The sequence below is a fragment of the Centropristis striata genome, chromosome 2 (assembly GCF_030273125.1).
Source record: "Centropristis striata isolate RG_2023a ecotype Rhode Island chromosome 2, C.striata_1.0, whole genome shotgun sequence".
In the NCBI taxonomy this organism is placed as follows: domain Eukaryota; kingdom Metazoa; phylum Chordata; class Actinopteri; order Perciformes; family Serranidae; genus Centropristis; species Centropristis striata.
Window position 1 is genome coordinate 7,883,306 of NC_081518.1, and position 22,443 is coordinate 7,905,748.

At 39.3% G+C, this 22,443-nt stretch overlaps 1 protein-coding gene across 2 annotated transcripts; it reads right to left on the reverse strand.

Moving 5' to 3' along the window:
• Positions 1-331: 331 nt before the first annotated feature.
• Positions 332-15,051, reverse strand: dync1li2 (dynein, cytoplasmic 1, light intermediate chain 2). 2 transcript variants are annotated; one of them, XM_059355503.1, is made up of 13 exons: positions 14,923-15,051; positions 14,062-14,135; positions 13,397-13,513; positions 13,079-13,309; positions 9,134-9,297; positions 7,654-7,747; positions 7,334-7,469; positions 7,041-7,152; positions 6,878-6,937; positions 6,075-6,119; positions 5,810-5,927; positions 4,712-4,840; positions 332-3,803 (listed from the first exon to the last, which is right to left on the reverse strand). In XM_059355503.1, the coding sequence occupies exons 1-13, from the start codon at positions 15,006-15,008 to the stop codon at positions 3,787-3,789; spliced, it is 1,383 nt and encodes a 460-aa protein (XP_059211486.1). In that variant the 5' UTR covers positions 15,009-15,051; the 3' UTR covers positions 332-3,786. The 2 variants fall into 2 exon arrangements, with proteins under 2 accessions (XP_059211486.1, XP_059211477.1); XM_059355494.1 differs by having other exon boundaries at positions 332-3,808.
• Positions 15,052-22,443: the final 7,392 nt, after the last annotated feature.

Consider the following 22,443-nt stretch of genomic DNA (forward strand, 5'->3'; position numbering starts at 1 on the left):
AACAACCAAATTGGTGTTTTGTGATAGCATCCTACGGAAGTGACAAAATAAAACCACAAGTTTCATGTTATAAAATGTGTCACCGGCTAGTGAGCAGGCCTTGCATCCTATATAACCTACATTTTAAGCACTTTGCAAACCTTGAAAACATTATTATTAGTGTTTTCAAGGATGTTCAGCAGCTGTAGGACAACCTGTTATTAGCAATGTCAAAATGTCTTGTTTGTTTTTTGTGTGTGGGGGTGGTGTAAGGAGTTGTGCAAGTAAATCCATTAATAAAATTCAGTAAACATTGTATAAATGGATGCAAAAATGTGAAAGTGGACCAAAGTTTGGATTCTTTGTTTTATTGAAGCCAGGGGTCTGATAAACATTTTCCTTATCTTTGTCGGCGTAAGAAGCGAGAATCCACATGGCAGCTTAAAGGCTACAGAGTTGTGTTAAAGTCATACAATCAAACTTCTGAATTAATTCAGGACACAAATATGCAGCCAGCCATGTGCTTACAATGTCTTGATATCCTGAATACAAAAGGACTGGAAGCAGAAGCTCATAGTCTCGTATAGATGAAGACTGTCAATAGTGGTTGAAGGCAATTCAGTTAGGATGTGAAGAGGCAGTTGCTTTCAACTGACGTTTGAGTACAAAAGTTACAACAACTGTTCATTATTCAATCTTGGGAGCAACATCCAACCTTTACAAAGAGCGAGTGCAACTTTGAAACCAAGCAGCATGAGAGCACTTCATTCCACTCAGCTAAATGCCAAATTTAACAAGTAGGGCCATGTTTTTTGAGGAAATATCAGTGTGGTCAGTCAGGTTAGGGTGGCTTTTTCAAAATTCTCAATGGGCAAAAACATATTTGACAACAAAAACTAAATATGCCTAATTAGGATGTAAACATAAACAAGGGGATGTTTCATGGGCAAAAAGGTCAAACCTGAAAATGAATAAACATTTATTTGGTTTCTCTACTTCCACATGTCCCCAAAACATCCCAAACAAAAGGTGAAATGACAATGCTTCCTAGAGGATTGATTAAATTTACAATACCACCAGCAGAAAGGCGGTTATTCCATAGTTAACCACAAGGGGCACCTTCCATAACTTAAGCAGCAAATGCAGATAAATAATGCAGTTTTACTGTTCAGATTAACTTCTAGATTCATTACTAAATCTTCTAAAAAGGCAAGGCAAAAAGAAAAAAAATGCATTCTGTATCTTAAACTGTAGCAACAGGGAATTGATACAAGTGTCCAAGGAAAAGTGCTTATTTCAACATGTGGCGTGCTGCTCCTGGCTGTTCTTAAATTGTGCTTCATCCACCTGCAACAGACCCTCAGGTGCACATTCCACCCAGTCACAAAAAAAGGAAAAATAAAATCTATAAAGAGCTTCATTTTGATCAAAATCAAATCCAAACCAGTTGTGTAGCATCATTTTGATAACAAATCAATATCATGCATAAGGTAGACTGTAAACCAATATGATGTTGTGGTTATTCCCTTACAGAGCAACTTTAAAGTTAAACCTTAATTGCATTGCATTTGAAGACCAGTTTAGTGAACCATAATCTATGTACACAACTATGGTATTTTTTCCCCCCCTGTTGACTCAAGAAACCCCAGATATGGTTGAGTGGAGTAAGGCATTTCTACCATTTTTATAGGGTGTTATTCAAAACAAGAGTTCATAGGCAGGTCTGAAGTTTGGAATGCAAGGGCTCCATGCAAGAGTGGGACAAAAAAACGGCCACTGGTTAATCTTATGGATTATTACCAACTATAAAAGCAGAAAATAGTGACTAATATGCATCTTTGGTTACATGTCCCAATCCGCTCCAGTTTTCCTTTTTTTGCTATTATTTGAATAGCAAATAGCTGCTCTCTTCCACTTTCCATTAATTCTGTGAAAACTACTGATGTACACTATCCATAAGATTAAGTAGGGCCTTGCATACAGATTTAATGATAATGTACACTTCACTTTGATTAGATTATGGTGTCATGAAACCATAAATATTACTACAGATTATTTGATATGGTACAGTATAATGGTTTCAGTTTTTAAAAAAAGAAAAGGAAAAAAAAAATACAGAACACAATTAAGCAACCCCTTAAGGACACACAAATGAATTAGGAGCATTCCTGTGAAGGCAGGGGGCCCAGTGTGACAAACTGTTAGCTGTACATTGAAGGCAAAGGTCGTCATTTTAAATGGGCACTGAAAGAGACAGAACAAAAAGACCTGACCGGACAAACAGGTTTCACTACAGGGACGTGTTTCTACAGCTACTTCATGTAGAAACTGGGAATGTTTTAACTGACATGTGAAGTACAGCGTGAATAAAACATGTGAAACCGAAGAAGGACAGAGAGCTGTCAAAACACTTACGGATGATACAATATCTCATTTTGTTCAAACCACAGCAAATCATTGTGTCTTTTGGCTGCAAAGCGAGTGGTATCGACCACAGTAAGTGTTCTTCTGGGGGACCCAAAAGTTCCATCGTGTGGTTTTTCTTAACATCAGCAGCCTTTACAGTTTGTATGAAGGCATTCAATCTATTTGCTCTATTGAACACCGTCAGCTAGGCCACAGAAATTGTATTTCTGAAAAATAATAGACCACAGGCTTGTTGTACATTAACAAAAATGTAAAACAAAATAAATTATTTGGATGACAAGAAATGGACAAAAACCTTTTAACCGATGGTGCTACAGTGCATTTCCTCTTACGCAGACAAGCACCTCTACTATGACACAAACAGCTAACTGTGCGAGGCACTTAGGAGTTATAGTAGGAAAGATGCTGCCCAACCCCATCCCCAAATATACACACCTGTAGCTAAAGAAGCGCTTCCATTGCAACCTCTAATCCCAACCAGTCTTATTAAGTCAAAAGAAGCTATTTTCAGAATTTGGACAGAATTGCATTTTATACAAAAACCAAAGTTAACCTGAATAGATTTTTTTTTTTGTATTTATATTTACAGAATCCTTCGAGATGAATAGGGCAAAAGATGAGATATGCTATCAGGACTTGTCGTATTAGTGTCATGACGTCAGTGGCATTTTAACAGGTTATGTGATACAGACGAATCTTTCCTTAAACCGATAAATGGTGCACAAAATAAAACAAAAAGGAGCTTTGTATAAATACATCAGTATCATATCCAACATTTTTTTTTACACATTACATATGTTTGCAAGTATTCTAATTACTTTTTTTCAATGAATAAAGTTTAAATACCTTTCCAATCGCAACCGGATTCCTTCCATTAGATAAGCTGAACCAGAGGCCACATATTTCCACTCTTTAAACCCATGAGGAGAGTGTGTTTTTACCCCAGAAAATGAGGGGCCTGCAGGCCAGCACATCAGGCTGGAGTGTGCACACATTTCAATAAACTGACATCCCTCAAAAAATAACATTTACAGTGGAAGAGAGGGCAGAAATAAAGCCAAGCCTTCAGCACTTATCTTATTAACACCTCCATCTCCATCATCTCTCTCTTCCCATCTCACCAGAACACCAACATATCTGATAGCATCTGAAACTCGTTTTGGTGAAACCACTGTGTGCGCTGACTGATATAGACATTGGGAATTTGGTCAATTTTTTTTTATGCTCACATGTACATGTATATTTCCAGAGTATTAACGCAGTGGACGATGCAGCTGTTTTTGTTGCCTTCACGCTTCGTTCTCGGTCGGCGGTGGTATGTTGTTAGCTGAAACCATGGAGTCTTGTTTACGAGTCATCCGGTCCAACTCCGCCTGGACGTCAGTCAAACCCGGCTTCTGCCCTTGGAAAAACAGGAGACAAAGTCCAAAAGTAATCTCCTGTAGCTTCTGTTTGTAATCATAAATAACGGTTTTCTACAGCCAGCAAGCGGATGGATGGGGTTTGGATGGTGATGCGGTCCCATGCTGGAGTTTGGCGGCTCGCTGCCACGGTTAACACACATGCAAAACTAATCATCAGACAAAGGGAACATGTAGTCATGCATTATTATCATCCTTTCAGCCGGGTCTCAGAGAAATGTTAACACTGCTCAGTCAGCGCTGGAACAAAAAGTACATGTCAGTGGTTCCAGACAGAAAGATGAGTTATGCAATGTTTCCTTCGATGTCTCACTGGGTCCATTCAGCCATTACACAAACAGTATTCGCCTTTGTTATATTATACCTGATATAACAAAGCAAGCGGACATGCAAAATAGCTGAGGTTACTCAAGCAAAATAACAGGTAAATACATTAGTTTAGCAATAGAGCAGTGGGACATGACATGGAGTGAGTGACATTAGTTTCATGGGGGGCACTTATGATTGGAGGTTTGGTTTATACAGGCCTGTCACAAGTTTCCTCAGATGTCAGAAGTTCAGTCAAAGAAGAAGAAAACTTTTCTTTTTCTCCTGTTTTAACCTCCCTTTCTCAGGCTGTAGAGATAAAACTCCAGACAGCAAAATGGTCCACAGCTCTATCAACAAAGACCCTGTTTCTAACTCTCCTCTTGTCTAGATTTAACTGTGCATGCAGCCAATGCTCTGATGGATCTAAATACACAGTATGCTATACTCAACAATAAGGCTTTATAACTGTTTTGATAAAAGGACAACAGTCACCCTGTAAAGAAGAAGGTTTTAAGAGAAATGCTGTTGTTAATCACTGAGATCAGAGGTGAGAGCGCTGGATCTGGAGATTTTACCTGTTTTCTTGGCGGACCCTTGCACTCCGGCTCCAACTGCTCCACTTCCTGGGCTCCCTGGGCTCCCTGTCTTTTTACTCAACAGGCTGTTGAAGAAGTTAGCCAGCACTCCCTCATTGGCTGCCCCCGCTAGAGGAGAAACATAAAAACATTTAAGGTAACCTCATTTTCTCATGAAAAATGTCAAGATAACAATATTACAAACAGGAGTTTTTAAAAAAGTTGTATATGTTCATACTGGGTAATAGCCATCAACCATCATACCTACTTTAGTTATCATCTTAACACTAACATTACTGAGAACATAGGCTGCTTATTAACAGATTATCTTGCTTTAATGCCATATACCTTATGTTATGATTCCAGATTAGCAGTCTGGGATACTTTCAGTTATCCATTTTTCCTGTCATGTGTCATCACCTTTTTGCAAAATAAGGCCACATCAAGGGGTAGTACAGTGCACTCTTCTATGTGGCCCCAAACCCTAATACAAGTTTGTCTCAGAGGGCATAAGCCTCCTTGATTTAGAAGAAATAACCCACAAAATATGTCTTTATTTGGAGAAAAAAAAAGTGGTGATAAAGTTGCTACAAACTGAGAACTTTTCTTTGTATTTCTGTTTAAGTGACACAGCAAAAAGTCATCAAACATTGCAATTCACAACCACAGTAGGTGAGAGTTAACAGACTTCGATTAAATCCTTTAAACCCATTCTAGTTGGAATGCACAAGCTGACTACTGCACTTAATGAAGGAGAGAAAGTCAATATTTCTGCTTATGGGTGGCCAGCTCAGGGGGTGTTCAGGAATCTGTTGTTTTATGTGAATTATTTTAGTTGTTACCTCTTGGGGGCAATATTGCAGCACTTCAGGAGAGAGGTGTTCACATAACAGCCAAATGATCAAAGATAAATAGTAAGGACTACGATCAAAACAGGGTTTTTTTGGAGGGGTCCAAACATTGGTTTTAATACATGTGAATGGTAAAAGAAAATACTGAATTGAATAGGAGAGACTGTGCTAATCCCTGGGACAATCTACTGAGTGTGGTTCTCATTAAACAGGCACGAAAATACATCAGCATTCATAGAGGTCCTACCTTTCATGTTAGGGTCAGGCTTTTTGACAGCAGCCATCGGTGACCCGCCCGTCACGCTGGGTTGGCCGGCTCGACCCGCAGGCCTGGGAGACCCTGAAGCTGTTCGTCCTGGAGACTCCTGAAACACAGAAACCAGGGCAAGACTGTGGTCACAAACAAATAGCTTAGTTTGTCTATCGAGGAAGAAAATAATATAGTGCAATGGAAAATGAATACATCCATCCATTGCTAAGATTTCATATTTGAGGGATGTGAAGACACTTACTGTTGCTCCTCTTGTTGGTGTGGCAGGCTGCTTCGCTAACATAGACTGTTGAGAGAAAGGAAGGGAATAGCTTCATTCAGACTTGGTTCATGATTACAACAGCAGGTTCCGAGGACACTCAGATGAAAGCACTGGGCAAAAATGGTTGACTAATTTAGGATTTTCTGGAAAACTAATTAACACATACATATTTATACATTTTTATCTAATTAAAAACCCTGCTTGGTATATGAAAGATAAAAGACGTCAGCTTCTGTATAAGCCTTTATTTAGATGTCCATAAATAGAGGTGCAGTCAGTGCAGAATAAAGTAGAGGGTATTTTGAAGAAAGAAAACTCAAACAAACACTGAACAATTCTATAACTTTCAAAACTAAAACAACAGTCACCATGTCTATTTTTAAGTTTGCCTTCCTGGTTTATTTGACTACAAAATGGGAAGTAGAGCAATGTTATTTTTCATGTGGGAGTTTCAGATGTTCACCAGCACATGAGTACAGTATAGACATTTTTCAGTATACTATATAGTACATTCTATATACATTCAAGTGTACTAAGAATTGCCACTAAATTGGTAATTGGCTCTAGTGTTGTTTCATCTTTCTACCGTGGATGTGAAAAATCCTCCATAATACCCTCCATAATAACTTTATTTTCTTATAGAATGTTTCAAAAAAAAAAAAAATCCATATCATGTTCAAATTTAATCAGGGGGCGTTCATTTGGGGAATTTTTAGACACATCGTCATTCTCGACAGCTGGTGAAAGAAATCATAAAATATGCAAGAAAGGCTGACACATACCTGCTGCTTCATCAGGAATACCTGCTCATCCTCTGCATTTATCTCTTTGTCATGGACCAGCTGTGAAGGAGAGCAAAGGAGAAAGCATGTGGTGATTAAATTGCACTTTGGGTTGTGATTTTATCTTCTGAAGTTGATATTTTCAGTATTTGCATTGCCTTACCTTTCGTACTGGAGGCTTTGTGATAAAATCTTCAAATGGATCTTCGGCTCTGACTGTAGTTAAGTTTTCATGCAAAATCCCAATTTTCTTCTCATTATCCCATCCAGATGGACTGGAAGAAGAAAGAGACAGTTCCATTACCAGCGGAAGTCAAAGTAATATTTACTTGAGATAAAAACTAGAATTGGGTTTTTCATTATGTCACACTATGAAATACCCAAATAAATTTAGTAATAATTGAGACAATGATGAAACAACCAAGAATTATGACCAACTAAATGATCTTCACTTACATGAACACTGCATCCTTCTCCACCACTAAGGCCGGTGTGGTGAACTGGAAATCATAGATCTTATGCAACATATATTTGTAAAGCAGATCAAGGTTCTTCTCCTCTTTGACCGATGTATAGATCACGCCAGCTCCATCTGTTTAACTCAGTTAAGGCAGCAATTGTTGGGGCAATAACAGATTGTGGATTGATTTTAATAATAATGAATGATTATGAGTTCATAAAATAACAGTCATATAAAGAAACATTTCTGTTTGAACAGTGAGTGTGATTATGAGGATTGTGAAACAATTAGAAACAACTGTGTATGAAAAGGATACATTCTAAGCAAAATCGCCTGATGTGGGACTGGATGAAATCAAAGTGCTCCTCTCTGTAGTCATGCTCCTTTTCTAGTACGCCGACTGCGTCGCACTGAAGAAGAAGAAAAAAGATTCAGAGAGGGGAATGACACAGTCAATAAAAGGTCAGCATTTAGGAATATGAAACAAGGTTGTACAGCTCTCTGCATGTTAAGCAAATTACACAATGACAGTGTCTTCTGTTGTGATTCTTGATTTCAGATTAGATATGCTCCGCCCTGCAGGGATTTTATGTTCCAAGTGGTGTTGCTTTTGGAGCTCAGAGTAAAACATTAGTATCAGTACAGATACCTGCACAACACTAAGTGCTGAGATGACATGGGTGCCTACTTGGAGGCTCTTGGCAGAGATATGCGCGTGTACTGCTTGCTGCAACAACCAGGCATCACTCCTAAGAATATCCCTTTAAGAGGGGGGCAGGTGGGCATCTTGGTGCAGTGGTGGTGTGGCAATGACAATGCTGAAATACAGTACTTCCCTTCCCTGTGTCTGTAGTGAACCGTGCCTGATTAGTCATGACAGAAGGGATGATGTTCAAAAGAAGACTGACTGCTTTACTAGTTTTAAACAGCAAGTCATGGTTTTAAACAATGACAGAATTTGCTAAACAAAATGCATTTTATCTGATAAGGGCTAGACAGAAGAGATAAAAAAACAAACAAGGAAGTATATTTTCCATTTTTCTAGTCACAGCTAGCACGTGAAGCTCTGCTGATGGTGGGTTTTCCAGCACTCGTCTTTGCCTGGAAGGTTAACAAGCAAGTATAATGGTAGCCTTTTATTAGAGGATGCTGCCTCACAAAGCACAACATAATGCATACATAAAAGACCATAGGGGCTGAGCTGAAATATGCTCATCATGGAGGCTATTAAAGAACCCATAAGGAGGAAACCAGCAGTGAAAGTAACCGGTGTTAAAAGACATTTTCTGTGCCCGTTTCTCAGGTTAAGTAAAGAGGGATACCTACAGGCTAGAAGGGCTGTGATTGCAGAAGTTAAAAAAAAAACATCTGGGTGAGTGTAAGGGTAGTTTAGAAACCCAGTGAACACACACGCTAAACAGAAGGCAGTGGCTCATTAGGGGAAACGGATAGCATAACTTTGTTTCCAAAAACAAAACTGTGAAAGTTACAAGCATGATTTATGGGAAGTTGCAGTTTTAAGTAGTGACAAAGGTTAACCAGTCTAATGCTTGATAACATGATGATGTGGCAGATACTATCATGCAAGGTGCCACCTGCTCATCGGGTGCAATAAACATTCACACTCGCACACTGATGGCCGCGGGCATCAATATGGGGTTCAGAAAGAAGTACCTATGAAAAGCCTTGATAGATTGGTAAACCCACATCTAGTGACACCAGAAAATGAGTTGTCTCTACATTGAGCATCTATGGCTTCAAACTTAAGACTTAGTTTGACCGGTTGGAATATTTACCTTTGTGCAAACTATTAGCACTGGAATGCCCAGGTTGTGTGTGAGTGTGTTCTCCCCAAGTGGTAGCACAATGGCCTCATCTTCCCCTGCTGTTGGGGCCCGTCTCTGTGGGGAGGCTGGGGTGGCATCCTCTGGTTCTAAGTACTCTTGGAAGGCTTTCACCACTGGTGGAAAGACAAAGGGAGGAAAATATAGGAGTTTAGACTCTTAATAAACACAGTAACATAATAAAATGAAGATTACTTTACAATGTTTTTATCTCCCTGACTTCTTTATTTCCTTACTAAACATCAGCTCTTTCACCTTGTTTTACAATTTACACCCCTATCATTAAAAATAATTTGTATCTTTATTAGAAAATCTTCTGGCAAAATGTGCATATTCAAAGGGAATCTCATCATGTACCAGCAGGTAACTTAAGTCTGCTTATGTAGACTTCCATTACCTGCCCCCATGTTCCTTTTATCAAATACAAATGCTTTCCTTTCCCAGACTGACATCAGGTTTCACTTTTGAATGTTCTTTCTAACATGCACTGAATGCCATTCTCAGAATACAATTAACAAGTTATTTAAGGTTACAAACTATGAGCAAAAAGACATTTAGGTGCCTATAATCAATATATCAGGCATTAAAAAACCCTTTTTAGATTTCTTAACTTTATGCTGTCTCCATTTACAAACTTGTGAAAAAAGCTGGGAGCTGAAAAAGTTCTTGTGCTCTCCACATTGCATCTCTGTAGCCCCAACATTTAATTAGTTTGAGGTGTACGTCATGTGTGGTGGAGCCTTTGGTAAAGTTATGGAACCAGTTGTAGACTCTGCAACACCCTGACACAGAACTATAAACCTGGTTTTATAGCACAGTATTTATTCTTGCGCTCACCCTCACACTATGTCTGAGAAGAGATCATAGAGTCAAAACAAGTGGAATACTGAAGTATATCCACTCCTGCACAATGAATGTTTTAAAAATGTAAATGCACATACAGAAAGTCATTACTGTAATACGTCCTTTTTAGTTTAGTATAATTGGATAAAATTGTGTTAACCTTGGTACATTTTCACAATTACATAAATACACAATATGCCTCAGGTGAAAGGTAGAAATAGATAAACACATCACATTCTTCACTTTCCTGCTGTGCTCCCCAGCTGTCGTTTACAAAGCTGCAATATGAGGTGGAGGTGGTGGGGGTGATATGCAGGAAGCTTTGGCCTACTTCCTCAGGAGCCTTAGAAATGCAGTTGGGGACAGCCCACAAAGTCAGATTGACTTGCCATTTTAAGCCAAACCCTTTACTTTCAAACATGGGATTTAGTATATAGGGCAAGGACTGGTGTTACAAGCAATCTAAAAGGGAACCCTCCTTGGACACAGGATTACACAAATCTAGTGCATATGCACAAATAACATGCTTAGTTTACACTACCCAAAGATTCATGAAAATCTTTGCCCTTTTTTATTTTCTTAAGTTTTATACTGAACTCAAATTGAGAAAAAAAAATACTACTAATGGACATCAGACATTTTCATCTAATCCTTTCCAATGAAGAGGCATTAAGCTACACAGGGGTCTTGTTGGGAGTCAACATGGCACACAACGTCCAGATGTATTTAATAGAAACACAGACAAAATATAAAAAAAATATAAAAAAAAAGGTGTAGCTAATAAAGAAAAATCATCACTAAAACATTATTTTAACTGCCATCCATTCACCATGGTGCTTTGTCTTCATTACGACAGTGTCTGACAAAGTGGAGCAATGGACTATGCTTAAATAAGGACTGGAGTATCTTGTATGGGTATTTTGACACCTTGCCTGTGCTCTGAAAACTTCAGTCTCTGTGCCTGCAAGCTTACAATGGGTAAGTATTTGATGCTACAAGGAGAGATGTTAGGTGGAGTATCACTTTAAAATACAAAGTGAAAGAGCCAAAGACGGGACAGACTTTGGCCTATTTATCTGTTCCACAAACAAAGGTGGGGTCAAAATAGGTTGGCACACACAATCAAGAACTGCTCAGCCTGCAATCATTTAAACACACTGTACTTTAAGTACTGAAACAGTACCTCAAATATAATCTTTTGGGTTCTTTTAAAATCATTTAAAGACATGCATTACTCATTGAGATCAGTGAGGGGTATATTGATTTTTTGGAAGATGTCAGTAAAGTTTTCCCATGAATAAAGGTGGCACTGCAGAACAGACCGAGTCAAAACAAAATACCAAGGATGTTTGCCTACACACGATTCCTAGATACTGTGGCTAAAACAAAATTTCCTGTCTCGTCACTGCCACAGAAGTCATGGAGTATTATTTCTCATTTCAACATCTGCTCCTGGCAGCAATAGGTTGATCCTGTAATACAACTTGAGACGACTCAAGCAGCCAGCCTACTTCAGTTACAGCACAGCAGGAGCCAGAACGTCCAGCCTACTGACTGAATTCAGACCCACTCAGTTTACATCCCCTTCCTTTCCCTGACGCTGCTGTTGAAGGGGAGGGAACCATGATGCAAGACGCCTGCAAGACTCTCTGGACAAAAGCCACTAACAATCACTTCCAGTCTGTCTTTCTGTCAGCCTCTCTCTCTCACTCACTCACTCTTATCTGCAAATATGTAATCTGACTAGGTCTCACCAATCCGCGACTGACATCACAACCGACATGCTGGAAATACTTCATGTGGATGACATATCTGAGCTAAACTGGCCATGTCACAGTAGGTGGGGTCAAAACATTTGGCAAACAAGAGAAAGTAGGAGGAACCCTACCGAAATCTGACAAACAGATTTAAAGTGGAGCCCTTAAAAAATTGACCAAATAGCAAAGACCTCAAGAAAAAAATACTTCTACAATATAAATGCCACAATTGCAAATCTACAGCTGTCAACATCGACTGAATACAGGTTATAATGTATAAATTCTAAAATTGCCGCATTTCCTTTCTACTGCATAGTATAATCGATTCCAGCTATGCTTAGCTAGCCACCTGAACAGGAATATAAAGCAACCTGAAAATGTGGACCCAATAAAAGTCATTATACGCACCTAAAGTGGCTATAATTAACAATGTGCTTTAGTCATCATTACTTGGCTTCCACCTTCCCTTTTTTTAAAGTTTGCCAGCAGACTTGTTACCACTTGTCACTGTATAAGCATGTTACTGGTTAAGAAAATGTTATGACCTGTTCTGTCAAATTGATCTTAAAATCATTAAACAATCTGACTTCTTTGTGAAAAGTCATTTCAAACTCCTAAGAGCAACTGCAGCAAGAAATCTTTGGTGGCACACAAGACCTTTCTGAACAACCCCTGAAGACTGAACTGACTCACAATCACCAAAAGTGTTTTTCCAAACACAAAAGACCTGTTCATAAGCAAGAGATGATCAGTTCTAAAATTAACAGGAGAGCAACATCTGAGTGCATCACACACATTGATCTGCAGAACTCGCCTCCAGCTAGAGCACACAGCTGAGGATCATGGGCCTCTCTGATGATGACCTAGAAACATCCATGACTATGTGCAATGTTATACAGTGTTTGCCTCCCATGCAATGCAGAAACCAGTCTCTCCCTTTTCCTTTTAGCCTGTCAGCAAGGAGACATTATGTAAGCCCCATAGTTTCCTCTAGGATGCTTCAGGCAGATTTGCTGAGTGCAGTTTCTTTTAAACATTCCCCTGGTAGTTAAAAGTCAACCAAATGTAAGCATGTCAATTTTTAACGTATGTCTTAGATATTTGCATGTTGAGACATAAATTACTACCTCAAAGAAACCTCTGCCTCGTATTAGTCTTATGCAGCAGACTGCTTCAACAAACTTCTACAACACAGTATAGAACTAAAATTTCAAAATAAAAGCATTGTTGGTGTTTCATTTCAATACCTTCCACAATGCAAGTCACATCTGGATAAATTACGTAAATCATTACTTACTCTTCTGCTCCAGTTCTCTCCTGTCCTCTGGAGGGATCTTGAGCTTGTCCACGTGGTCACGTAACACACTTGCCCACTTCTGCAGTGACTCCATAATGGTCCAGGGCCGGGACATATCCGCAACAAACACAGCTAGGCAGTCAGGTAGTGTCTGAGCTGACACAGCAAACTTAAGTAGGCCTTTGTGGTATAGGTCTCCATCCAGAATCCACACATTACAGCGAGTAAGGTCTGTAAAGGAAAAACAAAATACCAGTTTAATACAAGCAATATATTTATTGTTTTAAACTATTGTTAGAGCCACGGCATTGGACTCACCATCTCTGTCCTCATCAGCGACATTTAAGTACAGATACTCCAGTCCTCTGCCTCTCTTGTTGTGCTCAACTCCTTGAAGTTTGGCCATAAGTGCTGTTTTTCCTGATCCATCCTCACCTGTAAGATATTTCATTCATCAGCTTAAATTGGCATTGTTCAATATTATTAGTAGCAGATGTAATAGAGTGGATATTTTGGAATAAAAATGGATATGATGTGCCAATATATTGTCACTGCAACTGCCTGCCTATACAGAAGAATGTCTCGGCTTCACAATGCTTCCACCTCTAGAGCAATGACTGTGCTCATGCTCATATGACTGTCATAGGCTGCAATGCCTCACACAATTCTTTCTGGTTAATAGCAATATTTCTCACATTTTTGGAAGGCCAACCCAAATAAGTACGCCCCCGCCCAAGGAGACTTCTCTGTATTCTGTGTTTATTATATCTTCCTTTCCTTTGAGTGTGGGAAGGAACACAGCTCAAAATTCACACTGTCTGAAAAGTCAGAAAGGTTTACGTTTGCAATCATTAGCTTTTGCGAGTTCAGTGTGGTTTGGCAGTTTGTGGTTTCTCCACTCCCTTCAGGGATGACCACTACAACGACAACACTAACACTGCAGAAGTATACACTTTCACACATGTAGAATAAGTAACACTTACCAAATATCAGGATATTTTTTCCTGATGGCAACTTTGAACTCGATCTAGTTGAAACTTCACTCAATATTGAGGTCCTGTAAGAAACAATAAGACAGTTATTGAGAAAAACAGATGACCGTTAGATTGACAGCTCCTTATCTCAAAAGGCAAAAACATTTTCAACTCAGTTATAACCAAAGCAGTTAACTATCGTCACATAACTATAACTGGTAACGTCCAAGATTATTATCCCTCTCTATTAGCGCCCATTGTTGTGTCCACGACAACAGACAGAAAGCAGGAAATGATCAGTCATTTCCACTGACCGGTTCGTTAGACAGAAGTAACTTAGCTGTAGCTCTGAACCCACAAAACCTGACAAGCTGAGACCCACAACACTGTGACCCCGTATGAAAATGGACTTAAAGCCAAGTCTATATTTTAAGCATACTTTGTTAACTTAGTCGGTTATGATATTAGCTTGTTCCGATCCCTGCTAGCTTGTTGTATCCTGACGGATCCTAACGGAGCTTGTATTTAGATGTTGTCTTGACATGAACTACCGGACCCCCTGATACTATGGACGGCTCTCCAAACTTTACTTATTCATTCAATATTTATATACAAGTTATTTTAAAAAAGTGGCTAAGGACAATATTTGCTCACAACAATGTTAGTGAGCTAAACAGCAGTAGCGTTAGCCCACTTTGCTGACGTTAGCTGAGCGGCTAACAGAAGTAGCACCCTGCTAATGTTCCTGCTAGCCGGGCCGGTGTTTGACTGTGAGCAGCCGTCAGTGACAAAGCAGAACCACCGCGGCTTTGGTCCTCTAAGGAGAGCCTCGGCAGACATGAAGACGTTAAAAGCAAAAGCAGAACTTGCCAAAGGTTTTGTCCTTCTTCATCTTCGTTGTTGTTGTCGCCTGCCCCGGCTGCGCCCGGGAGCTGTTTCTCCAGAACGGGAGCCATCTTCTCTTTCTACAACCACAAAGGCGAGGCCCTGCTGCTGCTCGGGCTCCACACTAGCGCCGCCTTCATCCAAGTAGCCGAGGGTGCGTTGCATTCATTGACTGCGACGCCGCGCCGGGACGCCGGGTGCACCGCTGCGCATCCAATGATCAGTAAAGAAGCAATAAATATCAGCGATTGGTCGCTCCAGTAATTGTTATGTAGGAATGCAAGTTTCTTTGTACAAAATGTGACAATTATATACCTAAAAAAGATCGCAGGTGGACTTTTCTTTGTGGTTCAAACGTGGGTCAAACTATCAAACACTTGTGGCCACATGCCAATAGGTGATGTCATAGCATTTTTCTCCTTTAACAGCTGATGGAGAACACCGTGTGATATCAACAATTGACTTGCTGCCAGAGGTTCAACATGCCCATAACCAGGGCCAGATTAACACTTTGCTGTACCCTGGGCAACAGTATTCAAGGGCCCTATCATCACGACCCCAGAATCACCATAATCTGGCAAAATATAGAATAAATTACAGTAATATATAGTTATTATACTCAATACATCAATAACTAACTGTTATCAAGTGCATTTTCATGTACAGATGTGCAAATGCTCATAGAACTACAAATGCACCACTATGTCCACTATAATAATAATAATAATTATTATTATTATTATTGTTATTTTTATTATTATTGTTATTATTATTATTATTGTTATTAATGTCTATGTAATATAATAATACAACAACAATAATAATCATAATAATAATAATAATAATTATTATTATTATTATTATACATTTCATTTGGAAGCCGCCTTTCTTGGCACTCATGGACACTGTACAAAAAGATAGAAAAAGATAGGGAATGAAGTGTCCTCAATTTTCACAAAAAAATAAGTAAACAACCACTTTCAAAGCATTCAATATTTATTTAACAGCACTTATTCCCAGCACAACTGTATTGAATTGATAGAGCAATCACAGAGGAAGACAAGACACAAACAAAAATCAAGAATCTAGAATCAAGTAGCATTTGGCCCTCAGCTCATTTCAAACAGAAATCACCCTGTCACCTCAAAATTCATTTTTGAGCAATGGCTCCGATGGACTGTTTAACATATAAACGAGAGATAACCAGATATTTTCCTTGTGCCCACACTGCCCTGGGCCCTTTAGAGGTTGTGGGCCCCTGGCAATTGCCCAGTTGCCCATATGGTTAATCAGGCCTTGGTAAAGAAGCAATAAATAAGAGGACATATTCTGGATCTCATCTGTTGCACTGGCATATCACCACTGAAACATATAATATCAGACTTTCCCCTGTCAGATCACAAGCTTGTATCATTTACCGTTAAACTACCGTTATCCAAAATAAGAACACCACGGTATATTACATTCAGAAACGTCAAGAGCATAAATCCATCAACTTTCTCTGCTGCAGTAAATTCCCTCCCAAGCACCGTCCACTTAACCACACCCGAGGATCTGATATTCCACTATAACTATGAACTTAACAACCTCCTGGATACACTGGCGCCATTGAAAAACACGGTCTGTCACCTTCACACGCTCTGCACCCTGGTACACCCCACAACTCCGTAAACTCAAAACTGAAGGACGCCGACTAGAACGCCTCGCAAGAAAATCCGGCCTCACTGTTCACCATAACATGTACCACAACCATCTGCTCAAATATAAAGATGCCATTGCCAAGGCCAAAACAGATTACTACACCTCTGTCATCGGGACTGCTGAAGGAAACACACGCACTCTGTTCACCACACTCAACAATATGCTACGGCCCCCAGACACTCTTGCCCCTCACATGTACTCTACTACCCTCTGCAATAAATTTATGGACTTTTTCAATGACAATATTCTCAGCATTCATAAACAACTACCTCCTCCATGCACACACACCGACTGCATCAACTGCTTCTCCCCTGCTCCACCTTTCATACCCCCATTATCCAATTTTGATCTCCCAACCCCCACAGAATTAACCACCATCATACAGAAATCCAAGTCCTCCACCTGTAGTCTTGACCCCCTGCCTACTAACCTGGTTAAACTCTGTCTCCCTTCTCTTTTCCCACTCATTACTGACATCATACACTCCTCCCTCTCCTCTGGCTTCATTCCGGCCCCCCTCAAAACAGCAATAATCACTCCAATACTCAAAAAACCTGGCCTGGACCCCAATGACCTTAATAATTTCAGACCAATATCACACCTTCCCTTTCTGTGCAAAATTCTAGAGAAAGTTGTTGCTACACAGGTTCATAATCATCTCACCCACAATTCCCTCTATGAAAAGTTTCAATCTGGTTTCCGTCCTCATCACAGCACTGAAACAGCCCTGGCAAAGATCACCAATGACCTTCTCACAGCAGCAGATTCCGGACATCTCTCCATACTCATCCTCCTTGACCTCACTGCAGCTTTTGATACAATCTCACATAGAATCCTCCTCAACCGCCTAAACTCCATTGGTCTTACTCTCACCACTCTCTCCTGGTTCACCTCCTACCTCTCCGGTCGCACACAGATGGTACAGCTCAGGAATCACAAATCCCAACCCTCCCCAGTCACTTGTGGTGTACCACAGGGCTCTGTCCTTGGCCCCCTTCTTTTCATCATCTATCTACTCCCTCTCGGTAATATCTTCAGGCATCACAGACTCAATTTTCATTGTTATGCAGACGACACCGAGCTCTATCTCTCCTGCAATCCTGGCTCCACACTTCCTCCACCCCCCCTCCTTGACTGTCTGCAAGAAGTTAACGCCTGGTTCTCCCACAACTTTCTTAAACTCAACGGAAATAAAACAGAACTCCTTTTGGTTGGCAGTAAATCCACATTATCCAAAACCAACAGTTTCTCACTGCATATTGATAATAGCACCTCGATCCATCCCTCCCCTCAGGTCAAAAGTCTGGGCGTCATCCTGGATAGCACCCTCTCCTTCACTGCCCATATCAATAACATCACCCGGTCTGCATACTTTCATCTTCGCAACATCAATCGCCTTCGCCCATCTCTCTCCCATAATAGCACCTCCATACTGGTCAATGCCCTTGTCACATCCCGACTCGATTACTGTAATGCTCTTCTTCATGGTCTGCCACAAAAATCCCTCCATAAACTGCAATTAGTCCAAAACTCGGCCGCACACATAATCTCCAGAAGTTCATCCACGCAGCACATCACTCCCGTCCTCAAACACCTTCATTGGCTCCCGATCCACCTCCGTATTAACTTCAAGATCCTGCTCCTCACATTCAAAGCCCTCCACAACCTTGCACCATCATACCTCACTGAGCTCCTCCAAACCTACACACCCTGCCGTACACTCAGGACCTCCTCTGCTTCATTCCTCTCCACCCCTTCCGCCCATTTAGCCACAATGGGACTACGATCTTTTAGCTGCTCTGCCCCCCGACTCTGGAACAAACTCCCTCAGTACATCCGCTCTGTAACAACACTGTCAACTTTCAAGTCACATCTCAAAACACACCTGTTCAGACTAGCCTATCCCTAAAATATTCATCATTTTCAAATTACAATTTTTCTCTGTATTGTTTCAGTGTTGTTTATTGTTTATTATTACTGTCATTGTTGTCTTTATTGTTCTAATTTGTAATTGTTTCATTGTTGTTTATTATTACTGCCATTGCTGTTTTATTATTATTGTTTTGTTTTTAATTGTTTATTGTAAGGTGACCTTGAGAGTCCTGAAAGGCGCCTATAAATAAAATGCATTATTATTATTATTATTATTAAATATCAGTGATTGGTCGCTCCAGTAATTGTTATATAGGAATATACGTTTATTTGTTCAAAATGTGACAATTATATACCTAAAAAAGATCGTCTGTCGCAGGTGGACTATTCTTTGTGGTTCAAACGTGGGTCAAACTATCAAACACTTGTGGCCACATGCCAATAGGTGATGTCATAGCATTTTTTCTCCTTTAACAACTGATGGAGAACACCGTGTAATATCAACAATTGACTTGCTGCCATAGGTTCAACATGCCCATAACACGTGATTTTTAAAGTGCTCGGCCTAATGTTTATTTAACCTGCACTCTAGAAACTTAATTTCAGCAACTACAGCATGTTCCTTTGGTCAAGATGGGTCCAACTTCAAATCTGTCAATTTTAGCTAATAATTATCATTTTGAGCTGGTTTAAAGCACATCCTCTACCAGTCTTCACAAAATGCAAGACAAAGCAATGGTCTTTGAGGGGGTGTCATGGTTGCCCAGCAGTCTAATAAACACATACCATGATGGTATCCATAGATACAGTTGAACACAAATGTCACTCATTCAAAAACTACTTTCTATTAAAGGATTTAGATTTTTTTTTAAACAGTAATTTTCATGATAAGAAGAATATCACAGCCATCAAACTAGGCTTGTGTGTAAAATGTTTATTGTCCCAGAATGGCTGATGGCTATTAACTTTCAGTCAAAGGTGATGCAAGGACAAAAACTGAGTGTGCCAACCAGCACAGCCTTTAGTGCCACCATCAATCCAAAAAGGCTATTTTAGAATAAGTCACCCCAGGCCTTTTACTCTGGAACCTGGTGCCTGTACCATTAAGCAAGCTTACCAAATAAGCCAGGCAGTCTTATTTCAGTTACTCTCACTCTTTTTCAGTTGATTCCATAAAGACAATTCAACTACTAGCATTAGTTGTCATGGTTGTCGGACTTGAACTATGTTGAATTTTATTTATGGCACCAAATCCAGTGAAAATGTGTCAGAATAGTCCAAATAAGCCTGGTTTATTAAGTGAACTCAGTTTATGAAAAAAGGGCCCTGGTCACATTAGCAATAGCCAGCTTCAGTGACATCATTCCTTAAATTAAACATGAGTCTAATTAATATAGCAATTATAGATTGTGTCATAAATCCAATCAAATCTTCACCAGCCTTCAGCATCCCAAAATGAGGCTTTGTAGGATATGTTATTTCACAATGTCTCCAATAGAGGGTGCTATTCATGTTTGCCTTTGAATGAATAAAGCCACACAGATCAGTTATCAACCAACTTTCTAAAAGAAAAGGTCTTATGAGAAACATAAAGTTTTAGTTATTTTTTAGTATTAGTCCTCTTTATTGACTTACTTTGGGGAAACTGGCTGTAACTTATGAAGTGAACATCAAACATGAAGCTCAGAAATATGTGAATTAAATCAAGTTATTCATAAAATATATGAACCTGTCCAGCCCATTAACCTTCCTCGCACTGAGAAAGCCTCCACACAAACCTGGCAGTTTTTGCACATTCCAGCACACACTGACTTTGGCTTGTAGCGCGTTGTAGTACCTAACACCTGTTACTTTACTTCTCCACTTCTTTAGTTTTTGGGTCAGTCAAGGCCAAAGGGGCCCGGACTTGCAGACAGATGAGCTTTGGACATTTTCATGAAAACTCTGGGGAGTTTTCCAAGGCCTCCCCGTAAGTCTGTGACTCCTCTGTCTATGTGGAGCAGCAGGGTTGGCTGGGATGGTGGTTATTCTCCTGGGAATGCATTCCAGAGCTTTTGCATCATGTGAAACTCAGCCTTTGCTGCCCCTTTGTCACTGTTTAGCTCAAATGCCAGCAGGGAAAACAAACAAGGTGGATCTTATTTTCTTGTTTTCTGTAACAGACAGAAACCAGAACTTTGTGTCACAAAAAGTAGATAGCAGAGCAATTTATGAAATTAAATTAAAATATATATAGATTTATTTATTTTAAATATATTCTTGCAACATCACATTTTTGTTGTTGGTGGGTTTGTTGTTGTTGTTGTTGTTGTTATTTTACAGTCTTATCTGTTTTTCTTCTTTTTTTTGTGGTGACATACTCTGTATGAATGAGGTAAATGTATTTTTTTTAAATCATCAACAGAGAGCCATGGACAGTTTAAATGGGTATCTCACAAATGCCAAATCTAACAAGATATTTGCATAAAAAACATTGTAATTGTGTCATTTTTATATCTACAATATTGTTTTAATGCACAGCAACAAGGTTTCTCTATATGCACGCTGTTGTGCTATGAGCTCTTGTAACAGGAGAGGGTGCTGTCTCCTTAAAAGTACTGTCTGTTTGGTGCGTTTTGTGGTGCTTATTTTATCAGTGAATGATAAATGTATGTATTTAAAGACCCCTTGGAAAAACATAACAGGGGGTAAGAAAATAAAACAAAAAAAGTCCCTTTAGACTACAAAAAACATTTGGATGTATCACAACCTGCAGGGAACATGTTACATTAATTATGCCTGAGTTTAACATCTGTTGTGTTGAATTAAAAACTTTATTTATATAAAATCCCTGAATTGAATTATTGATTTTCAAATATATTTTTGTTGCATGCACTGGACACACATTTCTTGTTTCTTGTCTCTTGTTTGGTTTTGAGTTTATATACATTAACTTTCTCAAGCTACCACTTTTCTGTACTGTATAAAAATCTCCTTTTTTAAAAAAAAACTCAGCTTTTGGTCTAAATCAGGGCAACAAAAAAAAAAGCCTGTTTGGCTGCTTTCCAAGGCGTTTCTATGATTAAATACCAGGTTGGTGAGTTTTGAGTGATGTAATCAGATCGTCAGTCCTATTGTTCTGTTATTGGTCATGTCTTTCTTCCAGTTTCACTGAGAGGATTTGTTAAGAAAGAAATGTGTTTCTGTAAACTGTCAGGGAAAACCCCAATCTCACCTTAATTTTCACAGGAAGGCTCTGTGAGTAGAAACAAGTGGATCACTGTTGGAAGAGATAAGACTTCATACTAGGTTAATGCTCATATTGTTAGAGAAAGATTCATAGTTACGCCCCAACTTTATATATAGTTTATATACATTATATCTGATCATTATTAGTAGTTTTCAAATACTTTAACATGGTAATATGTCAACTAGCAACATGCTGCTTGGGTGAAAGTGTTGAAGTGGACAGCATGTTTACCAGGAAGGGTCAGTTGTTGAATTTCATTAAGTCTCACCCCGGACCAAGCGTGTCCCATTAACACATGGAAGGCAAATAGCAAAGAGGCGCAATGCATCAAAATACTTTGCAACATAAGAGTGAAGTTTTAGTTCTCTAAAACAAGAACATCAACCATATATTAGTTTAAAGTCAGGCATGGGATCAGACAGCCTGTTACTGCATATGTTTATAATGTCACATGATGATTCAAATTACTTACAGTGTTAAAAACACTGATGTCAACACTCCACCACAGGTCAAGTAGACTATAAACCACACTTTGCATTAGATTTGATTAAGCACTTTGAATGCAAATAAAATCAGTTTTCTTTATAATTTACTCAGAATGCCTTTAAACACGTTATGCTCCTTCACATGTTTACTATTTATGGTGCAAGTAGAAAATAAAACATCAAAGAATAAGTCATTTTTACGAAGTGAAATTAGTGTCA

What these genes read in the sequence shown, in the direction of transcription:
- dync1li2 (XM_059355494.1), bottom strand. Translation starts at nt 15,008, where the DNA reads ATGGCTCCCGTTCTGGAGAAACAGCTCCCGGGCGCAGCCGGGGCAGGC. An exon ending in TGCTAATAGTTTGCACAAAG is followed by an intron (nt 7,748 to 9,133) that starts GTAAATATTCCA and finishes CTTCTTCTTCAG; the next exon opens with TGCGACGCAGTCGGCGTACT. An exon ending in CACCAACAAGAGGAGCAACA is followed by an intron (nt 5,928 to 6,074) that starts GTAAGTGTCTTC and finishes TCTGTGTTTCAG; the next exon opens with GAGTCTCCAGGACGAACAGC.